At 38.8% G+C, this 26,172-nt stretch overlaps 1 protein-coding gene across 3 annotated transcripts in view; it reads left to right on the forward strand.

The window, feature by feature from the left end:
* Positions 1–26,172, forward strand: part of FARS2 (phenylalanyl-tRNA synthetase 2, mitochondrial) — a 229,786-nt gene that overhangs the window by 45,019 nt on the left and 158,595 nt on the right. Inside the window, exons 3-5 of one of the 3 annotated variants that reach the window (XM_084215391.1) lie at positions 6,938–7,039; positions 9,341–9,967; positions 19,623–19,782. In XM_084215391.1, coding sequence (XP_084071517.1) covers positions 9,356–9,967; positions 19,623–19,782 — 772 coding nt within the window. In that variant the 5' untranslated portion in view covers positions 6,938–7,039; positions 9,341–9,355. Of the gene's footprint in view, positions 1–6,920; positions 7,040–9,340; positions 9,968–19,622; positions 19,783–26,172 lie in introns of all 3 variants that reach the window. The other 2 variants (XM_084215392.1, XM_084215390.1) reach the window with 2 other exon arrangements.

Consider the following 26,172-nt stretch of genomic DNA (forward strand, 5'->3'; position numbering starts at 1 on the left):
GCATTTTGAGATCCTATGTGGAGATATGCTTTGGAAAACCAGAGTGCTGCTTAATAGAAGTCTAAATGCTGCTGCATCACACTATTCTGGATATGTCAGTGAGTCCAATTGGTGTCAATAGTGATTAAACCTATGGATCACATTGTTGGACATGTTTAACATTTGGTAAGATGACTATGGCTATGTTTTGGTAAACCAGAATTAATTATTAATCTGCTTTATTTGACTATCATCCTATTTAATGCAAATTTTAGATTAGTTTTTAATATACTGTGATGCTTTTCAGGTTTGCTTACAGTAAAAACTAGAGCTGCCTACTTAAAAACGAAGACTTCAAATTTATTATATAAGGAGTGCTATGTAAAATTAAAGTGTACCTGGCCCTAAAACATACTTACATTATAAATATATAAAAATTAAAAATAAGTATGGAGTCTGACTGAAGTATTTTAAATATGTTTCTTTTGCAAATTCCTCTTAAGGAGAAATGATACTCGGAAACTTCTGGAAGTGATTTAGGTCTTCAGCCTGTTCAGAGAGTATAGATTTTAACATCTGATTTTACAGAGTGGTTACAATTTTGTCTTTGCTTTTCTTCACTATTATTTGTCAGGAAACCTCAAGAATAATGCGCTTTTTTGGTTTTGTGCGTCTTTCCCTTGTGCAAATTGTTTTTTTTTTTCCCCATTTACTTATGTGAATTTTCAATAATTAAGTGGTTTCTGTCATGACAACACCTTTTAGCTCACATGCCACCTGGTAAGCAAGTTTATTTACAAAGAATGTCACTAGGAGAATTGTCTTGAAGGAATCAATACCTAAAAACATGAATTCTAGACCTAGAGCAGCTCATAGTCCCTTTCAGAAGTTAGTACCTGTTATTACTGAGTGTGATGTTTTACTCAGTCATTAATTTCCTATTTTCTTCCAAAGCTTATGAATGTGGACAGGCAAATGAAAGCGATTTAAAAATTTTTTTCCTTCCTGTTTTCTCTTTCAAGTGCTTAGTGTGCACTGCCCTAGCTTGGTATCTTATTGCTAACCCCTTTGTATGGCTGCCAAGTTTTCTTGCATAATTTTCTTGACAAATGGCTTACTCATTAATATTTCAGGCCTGTTCCAACCAACCTCAGACAAGTGGAATGCCCCAGGCAGGGAAATGTAGTTCCTTTCTTAGGAGCCTTCTAATCTTTTTCTTAAATGCTTTGTCAGAGCCCATGACAGATAAATGAAGATGGTGCAGTTCAAACTAGAGATGACTTATTTGTACACGTGACCATATATCTTCCAGCTGGGAGGTGCTATACTGCAGTGGAGTCTCCACTACAAACATCCACATATTCTCTTCTTTATCCATCCTGAAGTCTGTGAGACTTATTGATTCTGAAGGGGGATCCGTAGAGATATTTGTCTTTCTTTTTTTGATTGGCTGTTGAAATATACATAGTCCTGATAAAGGCTCTGTCTGTTCACACTTTCATTATTTCTGTAACAGAGACAGACCAAGGAATGATACCACAGCTGAGTTTGAGCTTGAGTTGAGACCAAGTTCATATCCCAGCTAGGTCTGAGGTGCAGATCTCTGGTGATGTTTTGGCTTAAGATGATAGCAAATTTGTGGAACTGATCTCTTTAAAGCTTGATGTGACAGAAAATTGATATGACACAAAACTTGCAATATTCCTGCTGCTACTTAGGGTTGAAGCATCCTAAGAAAGGCTTGTTTGATTTAAATATTGTTGATTACATATGTATTACAACCATGAAATAACTCCTGGGTCTTAAATACTAATTATGCTTGCTGGTTTATAATACTACTTAAATTATTCTAACTACACCATGTTGGCTAGGGTATTACTAAGGAGGGCATCTGGAGATCTGTGGTAAGGCACAGATTTCCTCAGTTATCCAGAAGAGTGAAATTAGAATCAGTACTATGGGGATACCGCAGGTAAAGCAGAAGGCTTTCTCGTTTGTGGATGAACTTAGTGGTTCACATTAGCTGCCTCCTCTAGCATGTCCTATCTAAATAATTTGGTTTCCCCTGCTGTCTTTTGCACTGTTACCAGGTCTGCATACGTCCCATTCTTGGTATTTAATAACTTTTTTTAAAAAAGGTATCACTCCCTCTTTCTGTTATGGAAGGGCGCAGTCTCTAAAGTTTTATTATGCCCAAATGATGTAGCTAATCAGTGAGAACCAAGAAAGTATCCCACTGCAATAAATACTGCTAATATTTAATTTCTAAACAAATTTATTTTGACTTATATGAAACTCTAGAGGAGTAAAATTCTTGTGGTGTATGCATCTGTAAAAAAATACGCATAAAGAGTTGCAGATACTGAAGGAAAAAAAAAGGGAGAAGGAATAGTGATAATCTTGCAGTGAGGATTTCATAGGTGTTTAAGTGTCTCTGTCCCTTTTATCTGACAGTTATTTACAAATGCAGAAAGCTGTTTGGCAACATTTTCAAGGCATTTGAAAAAGAATATTCCCTCAGCAGCCAAAGGTAGTGTTTTTTTCAGATTGCATTCCTTGAAAAATGGATATATTTAAAGGCAGTAGACACATTTGAGAATATTTAAGAATAATTTCTGTGTTGCCTTGTCACAGTCTATAATTTGTAATGTAATGTATTCAAAATATGTTTGTGTAATGAGGACTTTCCCTTAAAATATGGCATTGACTTTTAGTTGTTTTGTCTCATTGTGGAGGTGAGGAAGAACACAGGAGTGTTGGCAGGAGATCAGGTCACAGCTGTTTAATTTTTAGTAGCTCTGTGTGCCTTAGTCATATGCACTATTGGAAGTTACCACTAAAGGGCCTTATTGACATTTCTTCAGTAAATAACAAACTCTGTTTTAGTTTGTGGAAAAAAAAAATTAAGGTATAAATGAAAGAAAACAGTTATTGTTTCTGATGATGTTCCTTAGTTTAATCTTCTGTCATGCATATATGTAATTTCTTTTTACAACCATAGTTTTTCTCACAATTTGCTTATTTTGTTTTTATTAATCTGTTTTTTTAAGTCCAAATGAAAATAGTGTCATCAGGCTTTTCACCTTATCCTTCTGAATTATGCATGGTAGAGAGTTTGGTGTCTTTCCACCCACCCAGAAGTCTGAATTTGTTTGCTTTTGGTCTTTAACTCCTAATGTCATCTATGTTGTATACATTTTTCTTTTGAAAAATTATATACTGTCTCAATAATTCAGCCATTTGATGTACCTGATTAGCTTGCTGATCACAAATTCCAGTGTGTGGATACTCTACTGAATTGCTTAAAATAAATTCACTCTGACTTGTCTTGTAATCTGATTATATGAGTCTTTGAAATGGTCTCATACTAGTTGGCAGCACAGCTACAGAGTTTGCAAGTGTTTTGGCTACTGAAAAGCACTTTACTTGCTTTGAATCACATGTCTGGAAGCATTATCCTTTTAATTTGTGGGAAACTTATGGATAAACCTGAGCAATCCTGGAGTGACACTGTTTAGCAGGGAAACGAGAGCCTGCAGCAGCTTTTGGGGCACTGAAACTTGTTGTAGTGGGATAACATTTTGTCATCATTTGCAATATCCAGCAGCTGGATGGTGACTGAACTCAAGGGATGATGCAAGACATTTTGAAACAGGTGCTTGCCCAGAGGTACATTCCCTTCTCCAAGGACTTGCTGCTCACTGTGGTTATCTTGACCCATCTTGCAGTCCTGAGGGAGTGGTGCAGGTGGTTGAAGGTGTGCCTCAGCAGTGTGGACCGCATTTTCTGTGCTTGCCTCCAGGTGCTCCTGTGTCTAAGGCCATGAGATGCTGGCCTTTGTTCAGACAGTCAGCATCTTCTGCATCAGTGGAAAAGGAGCGTGGTTGTTTATACCTTTCATGTTTTAGAAAGTCTTATGTGTAGCACTGAGAGAAAGCAGGATCATGCCTTATCCCAGGAAGGGTTTTTTAGTTTTCTCTTTCAATCTTGCAAGCCTCAGAATGTTGCTGAAAGAGGCATTGTGATTAATGTATCACCATTACAGAGCAGCCAGCCAGCCAGTTTATGACATATTTTTGCTTCAGTCAAGAAAAATAACAAAATAACAAAAAGTTATTCTGTGTGTTTCTGGAACTTGCTGACAGATTATTAACTAGATGAACTCCAAGTTCATGAAAAAATTAAGAGCCAAATTCTTGAACGCTATATTATCTTGCCAGTGCTTTGTAGTTCATGAAATACTTTAATGGTGTTTGGCCATCATCAGGGATATCTGATAAAATTCTGCCCTTGGAAGGTCAGGTTCTAAAATGGATCCATTCTAATTTCTCTGCAAGGCTATTTCAGAAGTCTGTGTGTGTTACATAAATTCAGCATGCTCAGTAGAAGTCAGTTCTGGTGTGCAACAATGTATCATCACTTTAAAATGAGCATTAAAATAATCCAAGCTTGTTATTAGTCTTTCATGCAAAACAATTTATGTTATATCCTATGCAAGGCAGATATGGTCATGGCAATACAATGATATTTGCTGCTGTATGCCTACATAGTTTTCAAAACTAAAATTCAATGCTTAGCTAAATTGCTAAGCAGACTGGTAAATGTCCAATTTTAGCAGCCTAACATATGTTTATAATTTTTGTTTTAACATATGCTATGTTGGTTGAACTCCCCTCCCCACACATACGGTAGATAAAAGCTGTCACATCACAAAATGGTGGCAGCCCAACTTTTCTAACATTTTCCATGGCACTTCAGAGTCTTGCATTAATTAGCTATTCTTGGATAGGAGACAGACTCTCATCTTTGTAGAATTTTGGTTTCAAACCCGTCATGTACTTGGGTTTATGCATGCAGTAGCCCATCTGTGTTTCTGCAGCCATAAGCTGTAAAAAGCACAGGGCAGAGAGAAAAGCGGTCAGCAGGAGCGAGGGTGCCCTTGGCTCACAGATGCAAACACCGAGCAAATGGCCCCACAAGCTGGCCCCTTTGGGCTCTAGTTTGCTCAAACAGGAGTGTTCTCCCTCTGCCAGTTTTACGGGAGAGGTGAGTGAATAAAACAACGTTGGGGCACAACGCTGTCTCCTTTCATTGTGGGCTGCTAAACTGCCCCTCTTTTCTCCTCCTTTTTCAAAGCAGGTACAAGGAGGAATTTCACTGAGTCTACGATTCTTTTCTAAGCCTCAGCTGGGTAGTGGAGAATTGTGACAAATACCACTGCAGCTGTGATAATGCTGTCTTAATCCTTGCTGCACTATGACATGGAAACCTGGATTTAGACATGAAAGGACATCCCTTAACAGTACAGCAGTATGATCCCTTATCAAATCAAACTGCCTTTTGCATGTGCTCCAAAACCATGGTATTTTTTGTCTGATGTATTCTGTCTGCTATTTCCCTGTTGTCAGGCTCCTGACTGTGGTGTACTTCAGCATGTGTAATGTCTGCTGGGCTGCTGCATGGGGAATGGTTGGTTTTCTGTGGAGGAGGAGGGAGCCTTGCCCATCAATTGAAACTGCTGTAGAAATGTCACAGGGTCTGTGATACAGGACTGATGTTGGCCACTGTGGTCATACCTGTGCCTGGTCTATGCACAGCATGGACAGAGTTGTTCTTATGCCTTCAACCCTCGGTGGTGTGGATGCCACCTCCTGTCCTCTGGTCTGTCTTGGAGCTGCTCGAAAGCATGAGCTAGGTGCAAGCGTAGTTCCAAGTGTACTGGCACAACATAATGTATGATGTCATTCCTATCCAAGACTTGAGTTGCAGTAGACTTCTCAGTATGGACATTGAGGTCCAGCAGGCTGAGCCCGTGGAGCTTCAGGGGAGCTCCTGAGGTACCCTGGGATGTATCAGTGGTGCTGTCTGGCTGAGGACACATATAATAGGAGGTGGTGGGCCTGGTGCTTGCATGTCACCTGCAGAGCTTTGATAAACCCCACGGAGCACTGCCAGCAGAGCAGCCTGCTTCCAAAGCCCTGCATCTGCATCCAAAGCCCTGTGCTGGCTCCCAGCTGTGAGCCAGAGCCACTGTCAAACTCAGAGTGCGGGACTTGCTGGTGATGCTGGTGGAGGGCTTTGCCATCTTTGGATGGTAGATGCCAGTGGTGGTCGTTCAATGTCTATTTCCCATTTATGTATTTGTTTTCAGCTACAGGACCTGCAGCTGCTGTTTGGCTCACTGTTCTTGTTAGCTGGCTGGCACGCCTTGCTGTGGGATTCAGGTTTTGTCAGTGTGCACAGAAAACGGTTTTGTTTCCCTGCCAAATGAAAAGCACGTCGGAAATAAAGGCAGAAAATGATACATTTAAACTGCTTTTCCAGATGTTTATCTAAACATAGACAGAAATAAATGAACATAAATTCATAAATTTCTGTTTATTATAAGAGAACACAAGTAATTAGTGTGTTCTTATCACCAGGTATTTATTGCTAGAAGAAAGGTAAAGAGTTGTCTTTATTTTCCAGGGTTGCTCTCTGCCTTAGTAAACATTACTTTGGTTTGAAGATTTTGTGTACAGTCTGCAGAGTGTAAACATATTTTACTTTCTTCTCTGTGGTTTCTCTGCCCAAATGTAACTTATCACCAGTTGTGTTGAACTAAGTCCAATACCATTTTTCTGTAATGATTCTGAAAGCGGAATACGTGACTCTGTGGTGGGAGAGGGAAGTAGCAGAGTGGTGTTGTAGGACTTGAGTGTTTCTGGAACTGTGGTTGTGATACCATGTTAGGGGCACATTTAGTGCTTGCTTGCTGTTGTTTGCAGTACTTGGACATTGGATAACTCATCTAAAAACTGTAACTTTTCTTACTGCTCACATTACTTACTGCTCAAATTTTGCTTTGGTTTAGAATAATAATGCAGGTAATAATGCCATTCAACTATTTAAGGCACAGGCATAATGATAAGATAAAAACCCTGATACAAGTTCATCTGTAGGTTTTTTTCCTGTACAGGTTTGTGAGGAGTATATATCACTTGCTTAGAAAAAGGAGTGTTTCTGAACTATCAAAAACAGATAGCAGGCTTCCTCAGTACAAATACTGAAATATAATCAGGTAAGCCCTTGAAGATGTATGTATTAGAGTCTCCCTTAAAAATAATGAGTCTTGAACAAACAAATAAGAGTGCCTCCCCAGTACTTGTGGTGCATGTTCTTATTTCTTTTTCCATAAATTTATAATCATCAAAACTGTTTATGTGAAAGTTAAGCTTCTCATATGGTTGTCTGATTTTCAGAGGAATGATATTTAAGAAAGCAGCAAACATCACAAGAATCACCATAAAGTTATGGGAGTTTTTTTGTACATTACGATTATGTGTAAGTTTTGAATTGAAGTTTTTAGAAAAATAAATGTATGGGCAGATGGTGATATTTACTTAAGGGAAGCTGAATTCATTATCTGACTAGGACTGGGTATTTCAAGCAGCTGTTTGAAAATGAGAACTCACTTTCCATGAAGGAGAACGTATGTTTCAGGAAAATGGGGTCTCTTTTCAAAATGTAAGACTATCCCTTGCTTAGCCTCCATCAGAGTGGTTTCTGATAAGTGTGTGAATTCATTTATTGAAGAACATTCTCAGTACTGGTCAAGAGCTAATTTGATGAAATAGTTTTGTAAACTCTTACCTGCCCCCCTGCCAAAGGCAGTCATTCTTAAAAGTTTGAAAACTGGATAAAATTTATAGATGTTACTTATTTCTAACAATATTCTACCAGGAAAAGGATTAAACCAAATATTCAGTAATCTTATGCTTCCCCACCAGGATTAATTTCTGTCTACCCAACTTGCCTTTATTTTGCTTAATTGAGATACAATGACTTGAGGAAAAAGACCTATGGAAAACTTCTAGATACAAGCCAGAAGAAAGAAAGCCAAATGTGACCATACTCATTACCTTTTACAGATTTGTTTTTTTCAGCTCTCTGTTTTAGAATGTGTTCATCTGCACAGTTTGAAGCATGAGAGTATGAAAAACAGTCTCACCTTGTTTATTTTGTTACTTACACTTGTTTTCCTTATGTTCCTGTGGAAAGCTAGACAGATACTGTAATCCTAAAGACTGTATCCCTTGAAGACTGTGGTGCATTTATTATTGCCTATGTCCTTTCTTCCCCTAATTCTTTAAGATGACTTTCGCAGAAAATTCTTTCACTCAGAAAACCTCTGGCCCTGTAATTCTTGGTTCATAGAGAACTACAAACCAGTTTGTGGCAGATGCCTTTCCCCGGTCACTTAATTTCTAATGCCTCTGTTTTCCTGTTCCATAGTAAGCAAATTTTAATGCTTAATTATTTTCCTGGGACATTTGCTAATATTTCTGAAGCCCGACTATAGATTTTAAAGTAATTTTTCATCTCAGAATGGGCTTATGCATATGGAGTGACTGAAAGGTTCATCACTCTCAAAACTCTTTGGTTTTGGAATTATCTTTGAGCTCTATAGAGAATGCAGCTGTATGAAGCACAAAGCCTGTCTGTGAACAGGGAGGATGTGTAAAGATGGCCCTTTGATGAGAAATGAGTTCTTCAGTTCAGACAACTTGAAGAATCTCATCACTCTGCCTTCCTGGTATCTGACAAGCCTGCCTCCCCTGTACAGCTGTGGAAGTTGTGCAAACAGCCATCCCAGGGAACATATGGAAAAAGTGGCTTTGTGATCACTGCAAAATCCTAACATTGGTTCTGACTTTATGCAGTCTTTATGGTGAATCTTGTGCAATACTCATATGTGAATTTAATAAGCTGTTTATATATAAATATATGACTTGTCTGGCCATCTGTTTTTTCACAGTGGTTCAGTAGTTTGAAAGGTTAAACTGGTTTTGTCTGGCATTAAATAAAAATTAGTGATGATTGCATAGTGCATGCCAAATGCATCAGGTAGATCTGGAACACGTTCTGCAGCTTCTGCTAATGGAGATGATATAGCAATAAGTTAATTGCTTGTTGTAAGTGAGTTCTGACTGCTGAAGGGCACTGTTAGGTTTCTGAGTTTCCCTTAAGTAATATGAAGTTATTGCCACATGTTTTAATTGGAGGAAAAATATTGTTTCAAAGAAGGCCTGATGTTTATTCATCTTTAAAGAGCATCATCTGGAATGGGGTTCAGGCTAGGTCTAGAGTCATAATTACTGGTGCAGTCATGCAGGAGCCTGATAACTGAAGAAAATATCCTAGCTGAAATTTGACCACAAGGGTATTTTCCATCCTCTGAAGTTGAGAGTGGTTTATAATGGGAACTTTGTCATGCTAATCAAGCAGACATTTGGATTTTTCTATCCCTAAGATAATAGCAGTTCCTGCAGCAACTTACAGTTCCTAACTCAAATATTTTTAATTCCTTTTCTTTCTCTAGATTGTGAAGTTTACAATGGCAATGCTCTGGAAATTCATGAGAGTAGCTAAGTATTCTAAAACAGCTTTATCATCAAAAGTAAGAGGAATTCCCACCCATTCAAGGCATTCTTCATCCAAGTCTGTACCTTCAGATTTTGGTGCCAGTGCACCCTGCTCAAATACTGTGGAACTGCTTGGTAAATCTTATCCTCAAGATGACTACAGCAATGTCACAGAGAAGATTCTTTCCAAGGTGGGGAAGAACTTGCACAACAGAAAACATCACCCTTTGTGGTTAATCAAGGAGCAGGTGAAGGAGCACTTCTACAAACATTACTTAGGACGCCGTGGGACTCCGCTCTTTTCTGTGTATGACGGTCTTTCTCCAGTGGTTACAGTCCAGCAGAATTTTGATAGTTTACTTATTCCACAAAACCATGCCAGCAGAAGGAAAGAGGATAACTACTACTTGAATCGTGACCACATGCTAAGAGCACACACATCAGCCCATCAGTGGGACTTGATACACGCTGGCCTAGACGCCTTTCTGGCAGTGGGAGATGTCTACCGCCGAGACACGATCGATAGCACCCACTACCCCGTCTTCCATCAGATGGAGGGAGTGCGCCTCTTCTCCTGCCATGAGGTATGAATTCTCTAGCTGGGGTGAAAGACATTTTGGGTAAGTTGCTTGGTCTTGTGTTTGCTGCAAGCAAATTTCATCCACATAAACAAGGTTGGTGCACATAAGTGTGTTACGGCAACAATGTTATGCTGCATGTTGGTAAAGGTCAAGTGATTTATCATATAGAATATTTTTAATTTGTGAAAAATGTAGATGGAAAGTGTTGAATTTGAAAACTACTATAAAATTCCCTAGGAAAATGTGAAAAAATGGAAAGACAGTATTATTGAAAGTTGGCGTAGTGAAATATAATGTGAAATGAAACAACTTGTTCAGTTAATGATCTGCCCAACTCAATTCTGTTTCTGTCACGACTCTCTTCTGGTGAGACTGCTTTACCCAAAACCTCTAGCAAATGAATTCTTGAAGGACTCCTTGGATGCGAGTAGTTACAGCTACTTCTGAAGTACAGTTTTCACTGTACTTTTTCTTTTAATAGTGCCAACCTGCTATAAATGAATGTCATTTTCTAGGGAATTGTTCCATTCTTCAATTCATCCTAAAGCTGCACTGAAGGATTCATCTGTTGCAGCCAATATTTATGTGCGTGTGGTGCATACACACCAAACCCATCAGAGTCCAGAGGCATCAGCTGAAGAGCTCTAGGTTGATGTCCCAGAATCTTAAGTTTATATGTTTTGTTGGCACAGCTTGCATGTTCTGTAAATGCCTGGGTATCATTAAGTACTCTGCTGCATCATTGATCAGTGGTAAATATAAGCCAGTTTGTTTTCCAAATAGTAATTGATTTGTATAATTTGTGTATGCTTGTAGCAATACTGCCAAATTCACAGTTCTATAACTAAAACTAGCTTATTCTAATAATACTGAGATGTAGACCATTCTTAATGTGCTTGCCAGCGGGTGACAGGAGCTTGGCAGAGAAGCCTGATGCCTTTGGATGCCTGAGGGAAAACTAAAGTAATCACAGAGCACTGCTTTCCTCCATGATGGAAGCGGCTGGTGCTGCCTGCACTGCACTTTCCCACCCCATGCAGCTGCTGCTTGTTCTGCTGTGAACTCATACCTGCCTCATACCTGCAGGTGTGCTGGGAGCTGGGTGGTGCTGAACCCAGCCTGCAGCTGCTTCTTGGGTAACCACGGAATGGAAGTACTGCAGACTTACCCAGCATCGTTTGCTTGCTGTTCTTTTCCCATAGGTCTCTTTATAAATATAGTCAAGGTATATGGTATACAGTACTATATTAAGAAAATAACATTTCTTAACTGTTTTTGTTCGTCACAATTTTTTTTTGCTTCCACAGAACTTCAGTCATTCAGATGAAAATATTTTACATGCCACAAAAATACAACATCAACATTATTGCAGGATGAAATTTCTCCAACTGTGGGTGTGATTGATCTAATCATTGAACTACTTGTTCATGAATATACCCCTTAAGAAATTTTGGTCCTAATGATAAACTATTTTTTTCTGCTCTATAAATTTACAGATAGAAATAATAGGATTTGAATAACTGGGAACAGAGTTACAGAAATGGTTTCTCTGACATGTTCTGTCTAGAAATATAGTGTTCAACAATCTAATTCATTGCACCAGAGATTTTCTTTTCTCTCCTTTTTTTCCCCCCAAGAAAATTATTGAGATGTTATTGGGGAACTTTCTATACTGAAGAAGAAAGAATAGTGGTGTGGTGTATTATGTGTAAAGTGTTGTTTATTGGGCAACATAAAAAATTATAAACCTGAGCATGATCTGATGCATCCTTTTTTGCTTCAGTTTGTTTCAATATATACCCCTTTTTACAGTCTTAATCAGAAGAGCCTTGTGGAAAAAAATGAATGTGCAATTCTGAAATATCACTGGGGACTGTTTCTGTGTTTTGTATTCTGGTTGCCTGTTCAGAATAATCCACATTTAAATAATTCCAGAAGGAACTGTCTGAGCGGAACAAAGACTAAATAGAGGTAATACTACATGAGAGAAATACTCTGATATTCATGTATTTATACTCAAGTTTAAGCTGTAGGCCCCTGAGCAGAAACGTGTGACTGTCAGGGCCTGTTACCCTTGTCTCAGACTTCTCATTCCTAACCAGGTTACAGTCTCTAGTAAGAGGAAATTTGCACAAGTACCAAGGATCTGAATCTTTGGAACAAGGGAAAAACTGTTAGCTCTTGCTACAAGCTCTGAGTACATTTCATGTTATGGCCAATACAGTAATTTCACACACTGTTGTCAATTTGCTGCTCTAATTTGTTCTTTTGCTTTTTACATTTATCATTCACTGTCTTCTCAGTGTAAGGACCACAGACCTAACATGTCAGAAGAAAAGCAAAAGCTTAGAATGAACTTATAAGAACTTGAATTTAGAGCAATTTGATGTTTGATCTCAGTTTAGGAGGTGTGGGAGAAGTCAATTCATCTTCAGCTGAAATTTTAGGCAGGACACAGAAGATGTAGGTGTCGTAGGTGAGTCTCCTTTACAAATACTTAATTCTGTACTCATGACTAGGTTAAAACCCCTGTCCTGTGATGGAAGCCTTCAGCATCATTCTTTATATCAAGGTTAAAATCAGTATGTTGAAGTAAGATCTGGAAAAACAAACTGAGTTTGGCAGTTTTACAGTATTTTTTCTGATATATTTGTGAGCTATTTGCTTTTTTGGCTATATATTTTTTCATGATGATGGGTTGATTACTTTTTAAAGAGAGAATTAATCTATAATTAAAAGATGGGCAGGTAACTGATGCATTTCTGCTGCTTAGTATGAGTGTAAATATTAAAGTACTGAAGAAATTCTTATCTCCCAGACTAACTCATTGCGAAATTTAGAATAATTCATGCTGAAATTTCTCATGAACTTTTAAAAAATGTCCTTGGACTGCTATCAAAGAACATCTGAAAAGAATTTAGACATGTTTTCAATATATTTAAAAATATTGTAGGTGATTATTTTCTGAATGTAATAGAAGAACAGTTAGAAACTGACTGATATAAATAGTTAAAACCAAAGATAGCTTCCCAAATCTGCTTCAGAGTTCTGAACATAAAATGAGCCGTTCTTTTAAACAGTATCCCCCAAATGATATCCTTTTGTATTTGCTTCCTCCAGCATTCCTGTTTTTCTTCTAATTGGTGTTTGAATTTTTTTTTTTCTTCTATGGTGTATGGCTTTTTTTCTTTTGGTTAGCACTTTGGATTGGCAATTTTGATACTGCTGTAGTCAGATTTGAACTAGCCATTTTTCCTGGGTGGACTTAAGGAGAAATTATTTCTGTGCTATGCCATTGCCTTTGGTGCAGTTACATAATTTATGGAAAAGAGAAAAAAAATCTCAACTACATTGCACTTTGTGCATGTCAGCCAGAAGAGGGAGCCAATATAAACCCAATGGCAGTCAATGAACAGATTTCAGTTGATAACAAAAAATGTTTACACATTTGAAGGAGACTTCATACGGTGTTTTATAGTCTGTACTGAATTACACATAAATTTTAAGGGGAACAGATGCTAAAACATAGCAATTGCTCCTCTAATTTAGTAACCTTGTTCCAGTGGAGGCCTATACAACGTTGTTTCAATGAAAAAATGATGCTCTCATCAGGCTTGTTTGTGCTAGAAGTCATAGGGATACATCTTTATTCTCCATTGAAATGCTTATGGTAGAAATGACAAGTTTTTTGCTAAAATGCAGTGGAAAAAGGGTGAATATTATAGTTACAAATAAAGGATTGCTCCTCCAAAGCACTATATTTAATCTAAAAACAAAGTCACAATTGTATCTTCTAGTGTTGATATCCTGAAATGTAAAGACCCTTTTTCTAGGTAATAGGAGGTGAGTAGATTTTTCTCTTTCATCTAAATGCATACTCCTTTCCTCATCTTCCCATGCTTCAGTACCTTGGCAGTATTCCTGCCAAGGTACTGAAGGTGTATTGCTAAAAAGAAAGATATTGCTTTTATCCTTTTCCTTGTGGTATGAGATGATGTGAACTTCTGATTGACCACTCATCTGTATTTTTGGGGTTTTCTGGAATCAAGTGCCATGCTGGGTTTCCCCTTGGAAAACTTGTGTCTTTAGGTTTGACTTCTCCAAAGTCCTATGTGTTATTGCAGCTTTGGACGCTGTGCTTTTGCTCTGACGTATCAAACAAGAGCTTCTTCCCGTCTTCAGTCCCCCTTTTTTAATCCTCATATGTAAAGGAATTTAAATCAATTTATAGTGTTCCAGGGATCAACCTATTTAATGGAATTATTTGGAGCTTTTAGTTTGTCTGAGAGTGCTTGTGAGTGTCAGTGGGAGTCGTAATAGCAGTGTTTAGTTGGGCACCAAGGAACAAATATTTTAGAAGGCTTAAATGACCAAGGAAAGGAGCCCTTCTTAGCCTTCTACAACTTATGGATAGGATTGTCAGCAAAGCCAGAGTCCCAAAGAGCCTGGGAGCTGTCCCTCTTTCTCACAGGGAGCAGCAAGGCCGGTACAGGAGCAGAGGCATTTGAACTAGATCCACCTGGGTAAAAAAAAAGAGCAGCAGCATTACTTTGCTAGAATATTTGGAGGTGAATTTATTCCTCAAGCTGCAGTTGAACTGAGTGGTCACAATGAAGAGCCTGGCTAGGTTAGGTGGAACTGATTTCACTTTCTCCAGTATTAATCCAAGTAGTGAACATTGTATTATTTGATATTTTCCAAGTTGTGTTGTATAAATCATGCCGTAATAAATAGATCTTTACGGATTTGAGGATCCAAATTATATTCTTTGTTATTTTTAGTCAAAAATTTGACAGTGAAGGACATCAGAAGGTCTGTTAGATTTTCATAGTGATCCATGGTCTAGGAAGTTTGAAAACTAATGGTGCATCTTTTACTGATAAGACTTCATTTTTTTTCAGACTTTGTTTTACTTTTTGTTGTCCAGCTAAAAAACCCCAAACAAACCAACCAAGCTTTTCAGAATAAAGCCGTTAAATCTATTCAATGCAATATTTGAATTGTGCAGGAGAAGAAAAAAAGAGGAAAGTGTCCACAAGTGTATTTGGGAAGTCTAAGGTACTTAAAAGTCAAGGAATTTCTACTACTACAGAAAAAGAAGTCTATGATAGATGTCTCATTATATCACGGATCTGTGTAGCAGTGTTACTTTTTTTTTTTCTGGTTTGAAAACATCTTTATTTTCCCTTTTCTTACAGAAACACTTTGATTAGGTTAAACAAAAACAGCCCTCCACCCCCAAAAAACAACAGAGGTTACCTTTCTTTGCTGTAATTGGAGAACTAGAATGGAAGGATATAGAAATTAGGGTGACCACCTTCAAGCTTGTGGTTGAAGTAAATTTTTTGCCATTATCTGTCCCTAAAAATCTTTATTGCTATAAGGTGAGGAGCCTTCTATCATGTGGCTGTGTGTCTCTTTGGTACCTGAAGTTGGTTGCATCAGGGTATATAGTTACACCTTGTAGGCTGACTGAGACTGAAATTAGGTTTTCTCTTTGAGCTATCTGTTGGTGGCATCATCTTCATCATTCCTGATCCATTGGTTGAGTCTTGAGTTCCACAGCCCATTTCAAGTGTTGTGGGAAAGGTTTGCTATTTGCAAGTGGATTCAGAGTGCAGCTGTTGGTGTTAGGGCCAGTGAGACAAAATGGATTTGGTGTGGCAAGGTTGGGTGTAATCATGTGCAGATCTTCATATAGAGATAATTTTAAACGCTGGTTTGCCTGAAAGTATAAGTACGTGAGCATGATTTATTCATTATCTTAATCACTGGTGTATGCATGAGTGGCAGGAGGAATACACAACTGCATTGTGGAAAGACAGGATATAGTTACAGATCTCTCTGATCTGAAACCTACTATGAATGCCATCCTGCTTAAAGGCCCTTAATTTTGAATATTATGTGTATGGATAATGAAGGGATGTGAGACTAAAAAATCTGTCAAATGATTGAGGAAATGTGAAGGTCTTTGTTTAAATCACAAATGTGACTTCTGCCCTTCATGCCAGGCTGAGAAATGTTGGAATGTGCTTTTGAAGGACCATAGCTCTATTTGTACTTGTCCAGTTAAAACTCCGTGTCTTTCTGCCATTACATGTTATCAAATTTTAATTTATTTTTATTATGAGATAAACTGTGAGTAACTTCATGCCACATGGTTAGGTCACTTCAATTCCTTTCTGCCATCTCCTTTGTAATGCAGCATCAGTCAGATATGCTGATAAATCCTGGGAAGTGTTAATTTTTTTGACTTTTTTATGGTGATCCAATATTCAATGTTTTGCACACCTTCACTCAAAGAAAAATCTTGTTATCCTTACCCTAGACAAACACGTAGGTACTTGATTTATGGCTACAGGAAATTTCTTTCCTGCTTGTAGTAGTGACTGATTGTATTCAATGCAATAAGATAGTGCATGCTGTTTTAGTCTGCACTGAAGGAATGAATGTACATGAAAATGTCGTCTTGCATGTGTCAGTATTTTATGCAGGATGCTAGGTATTTTTTTTCTCCATTTGCTCAGATATGTGCTTGAGAAAAATTGACATCAAAAAGGAGTGACTGTAGGTGATTCTTCATTTTATTCAAGCTTTGACTTTCCTGGCTTTATGTATACAGAAATGTTGAAGTGTTTCTAATCCAAGACATGTACTTAGCACAGTTCAGTTGTTGTAGTAGTGAAATTAGTGTATCAGTTTAAAGTTGCTCGTATTGACATAGCAATGTCAGTGAATGGAAGTCAGGAATAAATATTAATACAACTGTAAGGTGTATATATATATTTTTTTTTCTTGTTATAATCCCATCTGCAGCTGATGGGCCTCTGTGGAGAATACCAAAGCCTCTTGGTGCCTGACTGTAAGGGGGAGCTGTTGTGTTGCCTGTTTCAGAGACTTCCCTATGACTGTGCTTTCAGAGCCTGTCTGAACTGGACTAGAGTCATACCTGTGCCCAAAGTGACCCAGCCCTGTTCCATGAGCCAGCTCATCTCTTGGAGCTGCTAGTATGCTGATATTTGATTACTAAGCTGAACTTCACCATTTTCACATCCCTCAGTTTCTTCCCTTCTCCTGAGTTACTGCCCATCTGGATCCATCTCCCAGCTTGCTTCAGAACACTGCTGCATGGACCCTTGTCCTGGCTTGGAGTAGGAGCCTATGGCTTGGAGGCACTTGGAGATGGTGCCTATGACTGGTTTGGCAGGATTAGGGCTCAGGCAGATGACAGGACTGCATAATGACTCAATGCATTTAATGGTTCTTGCATGTGTTTTGTTTACACATCTGATATAAACCACTGAAATAGAATTTTGCTTTAGACTGTAATTGAGATATCAACATTTCAGAAAGAATACAACAGTAAGGAAAAGTATTTCTATGTACGTGTTAATACGTATTGTTTTGAAGGCTAGTGTTCAGACTGTCTGTTTTTTCAGTGGTCTGAGGAGCCAGTCTTATGCTGAAGGGAGGAGTGAAGGGAAAAAGGAGGAAGAGAGATTCATGTCCTAAAATACTGCTGATAGGTAAAATAACAAATGTACCTTCTAATGTGTAAATACAATGTATTCTGGTCCAAAGAGGGAGCATCTCTGTTGCCTGAAGGGTGTTTCTTGCTTAGTGAGTGAGTCAGTCAGTCAATAGAAAAAATAACTACCTGTGTAGGGCTGTTCAGAGCAGGAACCTAATTTAGCCACTCTGTGTTCCTCTGTGAGGGATCCTGTGTCTCTCCACTGGACACCCGGTGAGCCCAAGACAATTATCCTTCCTAGGCTAATGCTGGCCTCTCTGAATTCCCCTGGCTTTCCAAACCACATGCTGGGTGACTGATCTGCCTTGCTGACAGCAAATTAGTTGTAGGGTGGGTATTATCTTCTTGTTCTAGTCAAGGTAGGATTATTGTCAGTAAGAGGAAGGGGGTTTAATCTTTCAGATGAGCACTTGAATAAAGAATCTGTTATTTAAAAGTGTGATACTCTGTTTGTCAAGCTGCTGCCTTTTGGTTAGTAAAGGCATTTTTGTTAGACTGGTAGAGAATCATTTTATTTGGTATTTTTACATTCTCTTTTTAATTTAGTATTTTCTGCAGCACACTAAGAAGATTAAGAGAAGAAATGTTTTCTAAATCTGCCAGCAATCTCCTTGTGGCTAGCAATAAAAAATTAAATGCCACTGGATTTTATTTTTTTTTTTGCGTATTTCTTCACTCCACAGTGGTGCTAGTTTGCCTGCTGAATAAAACTCAGACTCTTCATTGTGTCTGTAGGAAATGTGCTAGAAACTAGTCCTAATTAATTGTATCTAGCATTCGTGGACTACCAGAGATTCACTTGAACTTTTTGTTTAGAGCATTTAGTGCTCTGAAGGCATCAAACTGCAGTTAAAACAACTTCTGTGGGCATCCATGAGTTGTTAAGGTTACACACTATCCGTGGCATCTCCTGAGTAAAAGCTATTTATGTTGGGAGGCTTAATGGAAAGAAAATCTCACTGCATGTTTTTTCCCTCTGTGCTTGATTGACTAGGGGAAGGTAGAGGAGGAGGGGTAGGAAAGAGCACTAGAAACACTTTCACAACTGGCTCTCCCTACCCTCCAGACTTCACCCCAGGTATGGGGGTTTTGTACGGCTGTAAGGATTTCCAACAGAAAGACTCTTTAGATTGTAAAAGTGCCTGCTTGTCTCCCCATGACACAATGTTGTTTAATGAATGTGTTTTATTGGTGTCTCTGAAAGGATATAGATTTGCTGGTGTTTATCTGGCCAGGATCACCTGGCCAGAAATGCATGGGGATATGCAGAAAACAGAAATCTTCAGCTTGCAGCAGGTGTGGTGGGGAGCAGTATCCGAATGAAGAGCAAGTCTGCCACATCCCCAAACAGCTGTCCCTGTGCTTTGTAACTTATCTGGAAACCCCCACCTGAGATCATGAATCCTTAAATGCCCCATAGACAAAATTCTTGTTCAGAAAAAGGATGCTGTGTGTGTGTGAACATACAGGAAAGTGGTAGTCCTTAAATGGATATAAACTTGTACCCATGATGTAAACCCAACTGTAAACAGCTGAAGTGTCATTAAACTGCCAGGGTTTGTTTCGTTTTTTTTTTTGTTTGTTTGTCTGTTGGTTTGGGGTTTTTTGGTTTGTGGTGGGTTTTTTTTGTTTGGGGTTTGTTGGTTGATTTGAGTTTGTTTTGGTTTTGTTTGTTTTTTGTTTTGGTTGTTTTGGTATTTCTTTTACATCATCCAAGTACTAAAAGTGTTGAAGTTCTGATAAATGCCATCGAGTTCATTGTGTTTTGTAGTTTTTGGGGTGTAATTTACATACACTGTACAGAGTACTTTTTTCTGCGCAGCAACTTTCTAAGTAACTGAATCAGAAAAGGAGACATGCTTATTTTGTAAATTATTTTCCTATAGCTAATCATATTATTTGATGATAGAAATAAACCAGATTTAATTATTTGAGCATTTTTGTTATTACAGAGATTCATCTCTGCATTTAGTGAACAGAATTTCCATAAAGTCACAGTCTTTGTTTGTTTTTCACAGTGCAGACTTAGCAGGTAAGATTCCCACTTAAATCAATGAAGCTTCATTCTCTATTTTCATTCAGGAGGTCACTGATGCAAAACACGGTGTTTTTGTGGTTTTCTTCTAGTTGTTCTCCAGCATTAAAGATGGTGAAGGTTTACAGCTGTTTGAGCAAGGCCATCGCACTGCACACAAGCAGGAGTGTCACACCATGGAGGCAGTGAGGCTGGTGGAGTTCAACCTGAAGCAAGTGCTCACGAAGCTCATGACTCACATCTTTGGTGACGGTGGGTTCTTGCACCTTTTCCCCCAGATTGCTCATGCCTATAGTCATTGGGGCTCTGGAGAAATATTTTGCTGCATAACACAGACAGGAAGCTCAGGGGTTGTGTTGGCAGCTGGTAATACAGAAACAGCCATATGGGTTTTTCCAAGAGGCCGCACATTCCTCTCTGGGTTTTCCTGAATACTGGTGCACACAACACTGCTGACTCAGCAGGTTTTTGTCAAAATGTTTGGGTGTGCAGCATGTCAGAGTAACGTGGTGGGCACGAATGCAGGTAGGGCCGTGTGGGGACCCAGCTACAAGCAGTGGTCTGGCAGAAGCTGTGTGCCAAAGGCACGGCAAGGGTCCTGCGAGGAGAGGTCCAGCTGCAGCACAAAGCTCTGCAGGACCCCCTCTGCTTCATCCTCATGGGCCTCCTCTGTCCCTGGAGGGATGGAGCATGGGTGCAGCATCACATCTGGGGTGCATGAGAGCTTGGGTGCAGCTGGGCAGCGTTCAGATCCTGCACCAGCAGCATGGGGATGGGCAGGAGCAGGGAAAAGGTGTGTGTGTCCATGTGCCGCATCCCTGGTGCAGATAAATTAAACCTTCCAGCTGAGGGCAGAGCGTGTTTGCTGAGTTCACATCAAGCTGAACAGTAATTGTTTTTTGGTACTTACTGTGGAATGAGGAAGGGTAATGGATGTGTATATGAATGAAGTATTCTCTCCTCAGAAATAACTGCTTTCAGTTTCAGGAACTGAATTTATAAATGGCCTGAGTCAGAATTGCCACATTAATGCTATTTCTTGGAAAGGAGGCTGCTGTTCTGAGCTGATTCGTTTTTCTGTTGAGGGAATACTGGACAATATTAGAATGCATGAGGTATCTTGCCTACTTTCTAAGGTGTTTCAAGATGTTTACTGCACTGAGTGCAGTAGTTCCAAGAGTGCATTGATAATGATAGCAAGTTCTATATATGGCTGCTTGAATGTTTTTTTGACTTTTTCAAGTTGACTTATAGCATGCAAAACTTTTACCAGTTATTGTTCTATTCCACCTGAACAAAAATTTTGAAGTTCCTCAGCTCAAAGCTTCTTGTAAGTGTATTTTACTTAACGGTGACCTTTTGAAACATATAAAATTGGGATGAAAGTGGGTAACAGTAAGAATGATACATTTAGATCAACCTCAGATGCTGAGGATGTTTAAAGTGAACAATTTCTTGGAGTTATTAGTGGTATCTCAGACTGCAGTGGCATCCTTCTCTAACTGTTGACAGATACTACATTTTAAGCCTCAGCATACTGGCTATTACTAGTTCTTATACAGTCCACTAGTAGCAAAAAAGACATTAAAATATATTCATAAATTATTTTAAATGTACAAACTAAAGGTAGATACTACCTTTTTACTGTTGGAGTTTTCTATTTCTATACCCCCAACGTTTTTCCTGGAATACAAACAAGAGATATAGTTACTGAATTAAGTTTAATGATTTTAAATTTAAATTTATATATATATGTGTGTGTGTGTATTCCTCCCCTGCCCCATTCATGGAAATACAGGAATTCAAAGTATTCAAAGTTCATATTAGGCACAAGGTATATGAGATTGGTGCACTGCAACTGTCTTGGGACACACATAAATAAATTTGTCTTTTGATAGCTGTCATCTTTTAATAGCATTTTACTCTTTACATAATGCTTTTATTTTTTGTTTCTTGACTCCTATAAATTTCAACTTAATATTTAAAATGTGTTCAGATGTGTTGCTTTTGGAAAATTTCTATGTTTTTCTTATATGGGGATATTTCATAAGGCACCATGTGCTGTTAAAAGCAAAAGTTTAATGCCTCTATCCTTGGCATCAGTTGTATTCTTTACAGCCTGTGCTGTCAGCAGAATATTGTAGTGAAGTTGCACATCTTTTCTGGCAGGATAGCATGGCCACAGCTGCAGTAAGTGACTGAAATGTTGCATTGTCGTACAGTCAACTGTTTTTCATAGACAGATGGTTTGGATTGTAGATTGAGTCTGCTGTACATGTTAGTTGTGCATAAACTAGCTTGTACCTGAATTCCTGGACTTGGAAGGTGTGCTTCTGCAGTGCTTCTTTGGGAATTTACTAGCTCAGGTTGATGATAGATTGAGGATCTCTGCAGAATCCCTGCAGGAAGGTCATACCACTGACTTGCTGCTTTTTTTTTTTTTTTTTTGGTGGTGTTTTAGGTTAGTTTTTATAATATTTAATGAGACAGTTGAGCTCTACCTGGTTCCCACCACACTATTTGAACAACTCAGTGTTGACAAAACAAAGTTGTTTGGAAATAATCACTGTGTTGTCCTGAGGAAGGTCAAAGACTTCATAGAATCTGCACTTACCGTTATTACAAAAGTTTGTCTTTTTATGTCTTTCTGGCTTTGCCAACAGGCAAAGGAATGAGTTATTAGAGGAGGAAGAAAGTTCTGGAGTATCCAGTTCAGTTATCTTTAAAACTTGACAATGTAAAGAAGTTCTTATGGCATGTTCTGATGGGTATGACATGCCTGATTTTGCATTCTACAAGTAATTCCTTCAGTTTCTTCCATTTTTCTGTCAGGGAGCTATTTCAAACACTACACCTAAAAATCACCTTCCTGTTTTCCTCTGTTACTTCCATCAGGTGCCCACTTAAAATCCACTAATTTAAGTTACACATCATCTCCCCATACAGTTCTGCTGGTGTTGGTAGTCTGTTAGTTCCCATTTTAGTTACCTGGTATCAAGGCTGTCCAAGATTTCCTCATAAAGTTAGCCAGTCATTTTCAACTATGGTCCTTTCTCTAACCCCTCTGTAGCTTGCCAAAAGCTCTCTGCACTCTGGGACATTCAGAAGTAATTCAGATCCTTACTATAGCAAATAGAAAATAATAACTGTGTGCTGATTCTGGGATTTGTTGCTTTACATGAAATGGCTCAAAATTCATTGCTATCCCATATTTATCTACCCAGTTCCTAGGCACTGGTAAGGGAAGGCAGGAGAGTGAATAATGTTGTGCTTTGACTGATGGCTTTGCCACTGCTGATTATCACTGAACTGCCACTGGATATCTTTTAAATCAAGCATGTTCTGCTCATTCTCCTTCTCAATTCTCTTGTACAGATACCTCCTTTGAGTGCATGGAGATCTAAGAGTGTAATGAGTTAAAAAAAAAGATTATAAAGGACGTAATGGTCTGGCTAATAAGTTCTGAAAAATGTGAGCTAATGCAGGTTTATATGGGCAGCCAGCTCCTGTCTGCTGCAAGTATTATCTGAATTATCTGAAACAATGAGATTGCAGAGTACTTACAAATTGACACACACCTCAAGAGGCCACAGTTCAATACCTCTGTGCTTCCCAGCACCCTCCTTGCACCCCTCTCCTTTTTCTTCCATAACCTTGTCTCTAAAAATAATCCTCACAGCAACAAAGAGAATTTCTGGTCACTGAAGACCATCTGGGTCTCAGGCTTTGTTGCTTCTGTGCTGTAGTGTAGTAATAGGCTGCTTTAATGTGTTTGGTTTGTTCTTTTTTCTTTTCTTTCTTTTCAGTGCCTTTGGTCAAGCCTTTTTCATTATGAGACTCAATTAGACTAGCACTTGTTTAGCTTAATATCTAATAACACCATTACTTTTGAGTGCAGCCTATAACCAATTCCTTACCTGGATTCAGTGTTCAGAAATAATAGTAATTATTCACTATTTCCATACTGATCTGACATATAAGTTACTGTATTGGGTTTGCATGGCAGGGTTTTGGTAGCAGGGAGGCTGCAGGGGTGGCTTCTGTGAGGAGCTGCCAGATGTTTTCTCCATGTCTGACAGAGCCAGTGCCAGCCAGCTCCAGGATGGACCCACTGCTGGCCAAAGCTGAGCCCATCAGTGATGGCAGTAGCACCTCTGGGATAACATACTTTAGAAGGGACAAGAAAAAATCCTGCGCAATTTGCAGCCAGGGAGAGGAATGAGAACACGTGTGAGGAACAGCCCTTCAGATACCTTTGTTGACAGGCAAGGGCAGTGGAGAAGGTGGGAGAGGAGGTGCTCCAGGTGCCTGAGCTGAGATTGCCCTGCAGGCCATGGTGAAACAGCTGTGTCCCTCCAGCCCATGGAGATAAAGAGGTCCACCTGCAGCCCATGGAGGATCCCATGCTGGAACAGGGATTCACAAAAAAAGCTGAAACCCTGTTGGAAGCCTGTGCTGGAGCAGGCTTCTGGCAGGACCTGTGGCCCTGTGGAGAGACCCATGCTGGAGCAGGAGGCTCCTGAAGGACTGCATGCAGTGGAAGGGACTCATGCTGGTGCAATTAGGAAGGACTGTCTTCAGTGGGCATGACTCCACCCTGGAGCAGGGAAAGAGTAGCAGAGAAAATGAGGGATGAGCTGACCACGCTCCCCATTCCCCGTCCCCACTGCTGGTGAGGAGGAGGTAGAGATTTTAGGAGTGGAGTTGAGCCTGGAAGAAGGGAGGGATGGGGGAAGTTGTTTTCAAGGTTTAGTTTCTATTTCCCATTATCCTGCTCTGATTTGATTGGTAATAAATGGAACAACTTTCCCTGAGTCAAGTCTGTTTTGCTCATGACTGCAATTACTGGGTGATATCTTCCTGCTCTTATCTCAACCCATGAGCCTTTCATTAAATTTTCTACCCCTGGTCCAGTTGAGGAGGGCAGTTGTAGAGCAGCTTTGCTGGGAGCCTGGTGTTCAGCCAGCATCAGCCCAGCATAGTTATGAATGGACCTCTGCCCACTGGAAGGACTCTCATGAGCACTGTGAGGCTCTGAAGCGAGCAGGTGTGTTTGTGTCTGATAACACAAATAATTTCTTTGAACAGGAAAAGTTTTTGTCTAGTGGTCAGGCCTTGATTATATTCAGCAGTGTGCTCTTTTAAGTGCCTGTTTTAAGAGAGATATGTGTATTTTGGCCTGCTAGATTTTTTCCTAGAAAAGATCAATTTTGCCAGTATTTCATAGTCTGTATGTGAAGAAATAAACTAGGCCAAATCAGGAAAATTACATAGTACTACAGGAAGCCTAATCATCATAATCCTTTAGAATCCTTAGTGGTTTAATTTGCTGAGTGTAAGCGATGCCCTTTACTCCTTGGGAATAAATTGAGCATCAAGACAATATTTTGTATCTAAATAATAAATGTACCCATTTGTTCTGTGGCACTCTATAGAAATGCAGTTAATGTTGCCAAAGGCTGAGCACCCTTTGCTTTTCAGTACAGTCTTCTAGAGCCAAAAGTCTGAAAGAACACTTGAATATAAACTACAGAGGTATTCCCAATGGCCTGGATACTGTATGAATAAAATTATTGTGGTATGTGGGATTAACTATTAATTTAGAGAACAGAATGAAGGTGAGAGTTGTTTCTTCATTGTGAATTTGTTTTGGTTTATTCAGAATGTTGTTTATTTGCTTATTTGCATTTAAACCAGAAGCCTCTTAAGTACTAATATGCATTAAAATTCAAAAATATAAAGAGCTTTAAATTCTTTTTTTACCTTCTAAAATTTATTTTAATTAAGAACAAACAGCTGAGAAATCATTTCTTTCACAGAGCTTCATTTTTTAAGTAATCAGAGGATTAATAAGAAACCATTATCTGAATGTTGTTACTGAACGCAAACTAGTTGAATATTCAATGTAGTTGCTGCAGTTGCAAATTTTGCAAGCTAAATGAGAATATTTTATAAGTGCACAGCCCAAGGATTAAAAATGCCAAGATCAGGAAATAAAAAGTGTTTTCTGCACAAAATATATTGTGTATATTATTGTACACACGACTCTTTTCATCTATGTAGTTTTTTATTGTCATGCAGATAAAAAGGAGTAATAAAGTGATTGCTGTTGATTGTGAATGAAACTCTTGTAAATACTTCTGGTTTTCTGATTTCTGTCTATACAATTATCAAAAAGCTTTTCCATTACTCATATACTTTCCTGATACTGGTTTTTAAGAAAGTATAGAAAATCTAGAAGTGCCAGTCTGTTTGCTTTGAAACCTGCCTTGCCATTTGAAATTTCATAGCATCTAGAAAAGTTCCCTGTCACTGTTAGGTATTTTATGTTGTGGCCATGCATGTACATCTGTTGTATTTTATTGTTTCAGTTTCTGTAATCACATTTCATGTTTCGGAAGTAATCAATGAAGATCTAGTTTTTGAGGCTACTTTAAATATTTTTATTTGAAAAACTTTTAGTATGAATCATGCAATTTTGTTTTACATTCCTCTTATGAAACAACCCCAAAAAACCCTGAAGATCAAACCAGGACTGTTAACAGTTGCTGTCACTCACACTACCTTTGCGTTTTGAAAATAGGGTTCAGTTTCTTATTTTTGAAGCTGGACCTGCCTGGTTCTTAATAATCCTACCTCTGA

Source organism: Fringilla coelebs, assembly GCF_963513975.1.
Source record: "Fringilla coelebs genome assembly, chromosome: 1".
Taxonomy (NCBI): domain Eukaryota; kingdom Metazoa; phylum Chordata; class Aves; order Passeriformes; family Fringillidae; genus Fringilla; species Fringilla coelebs.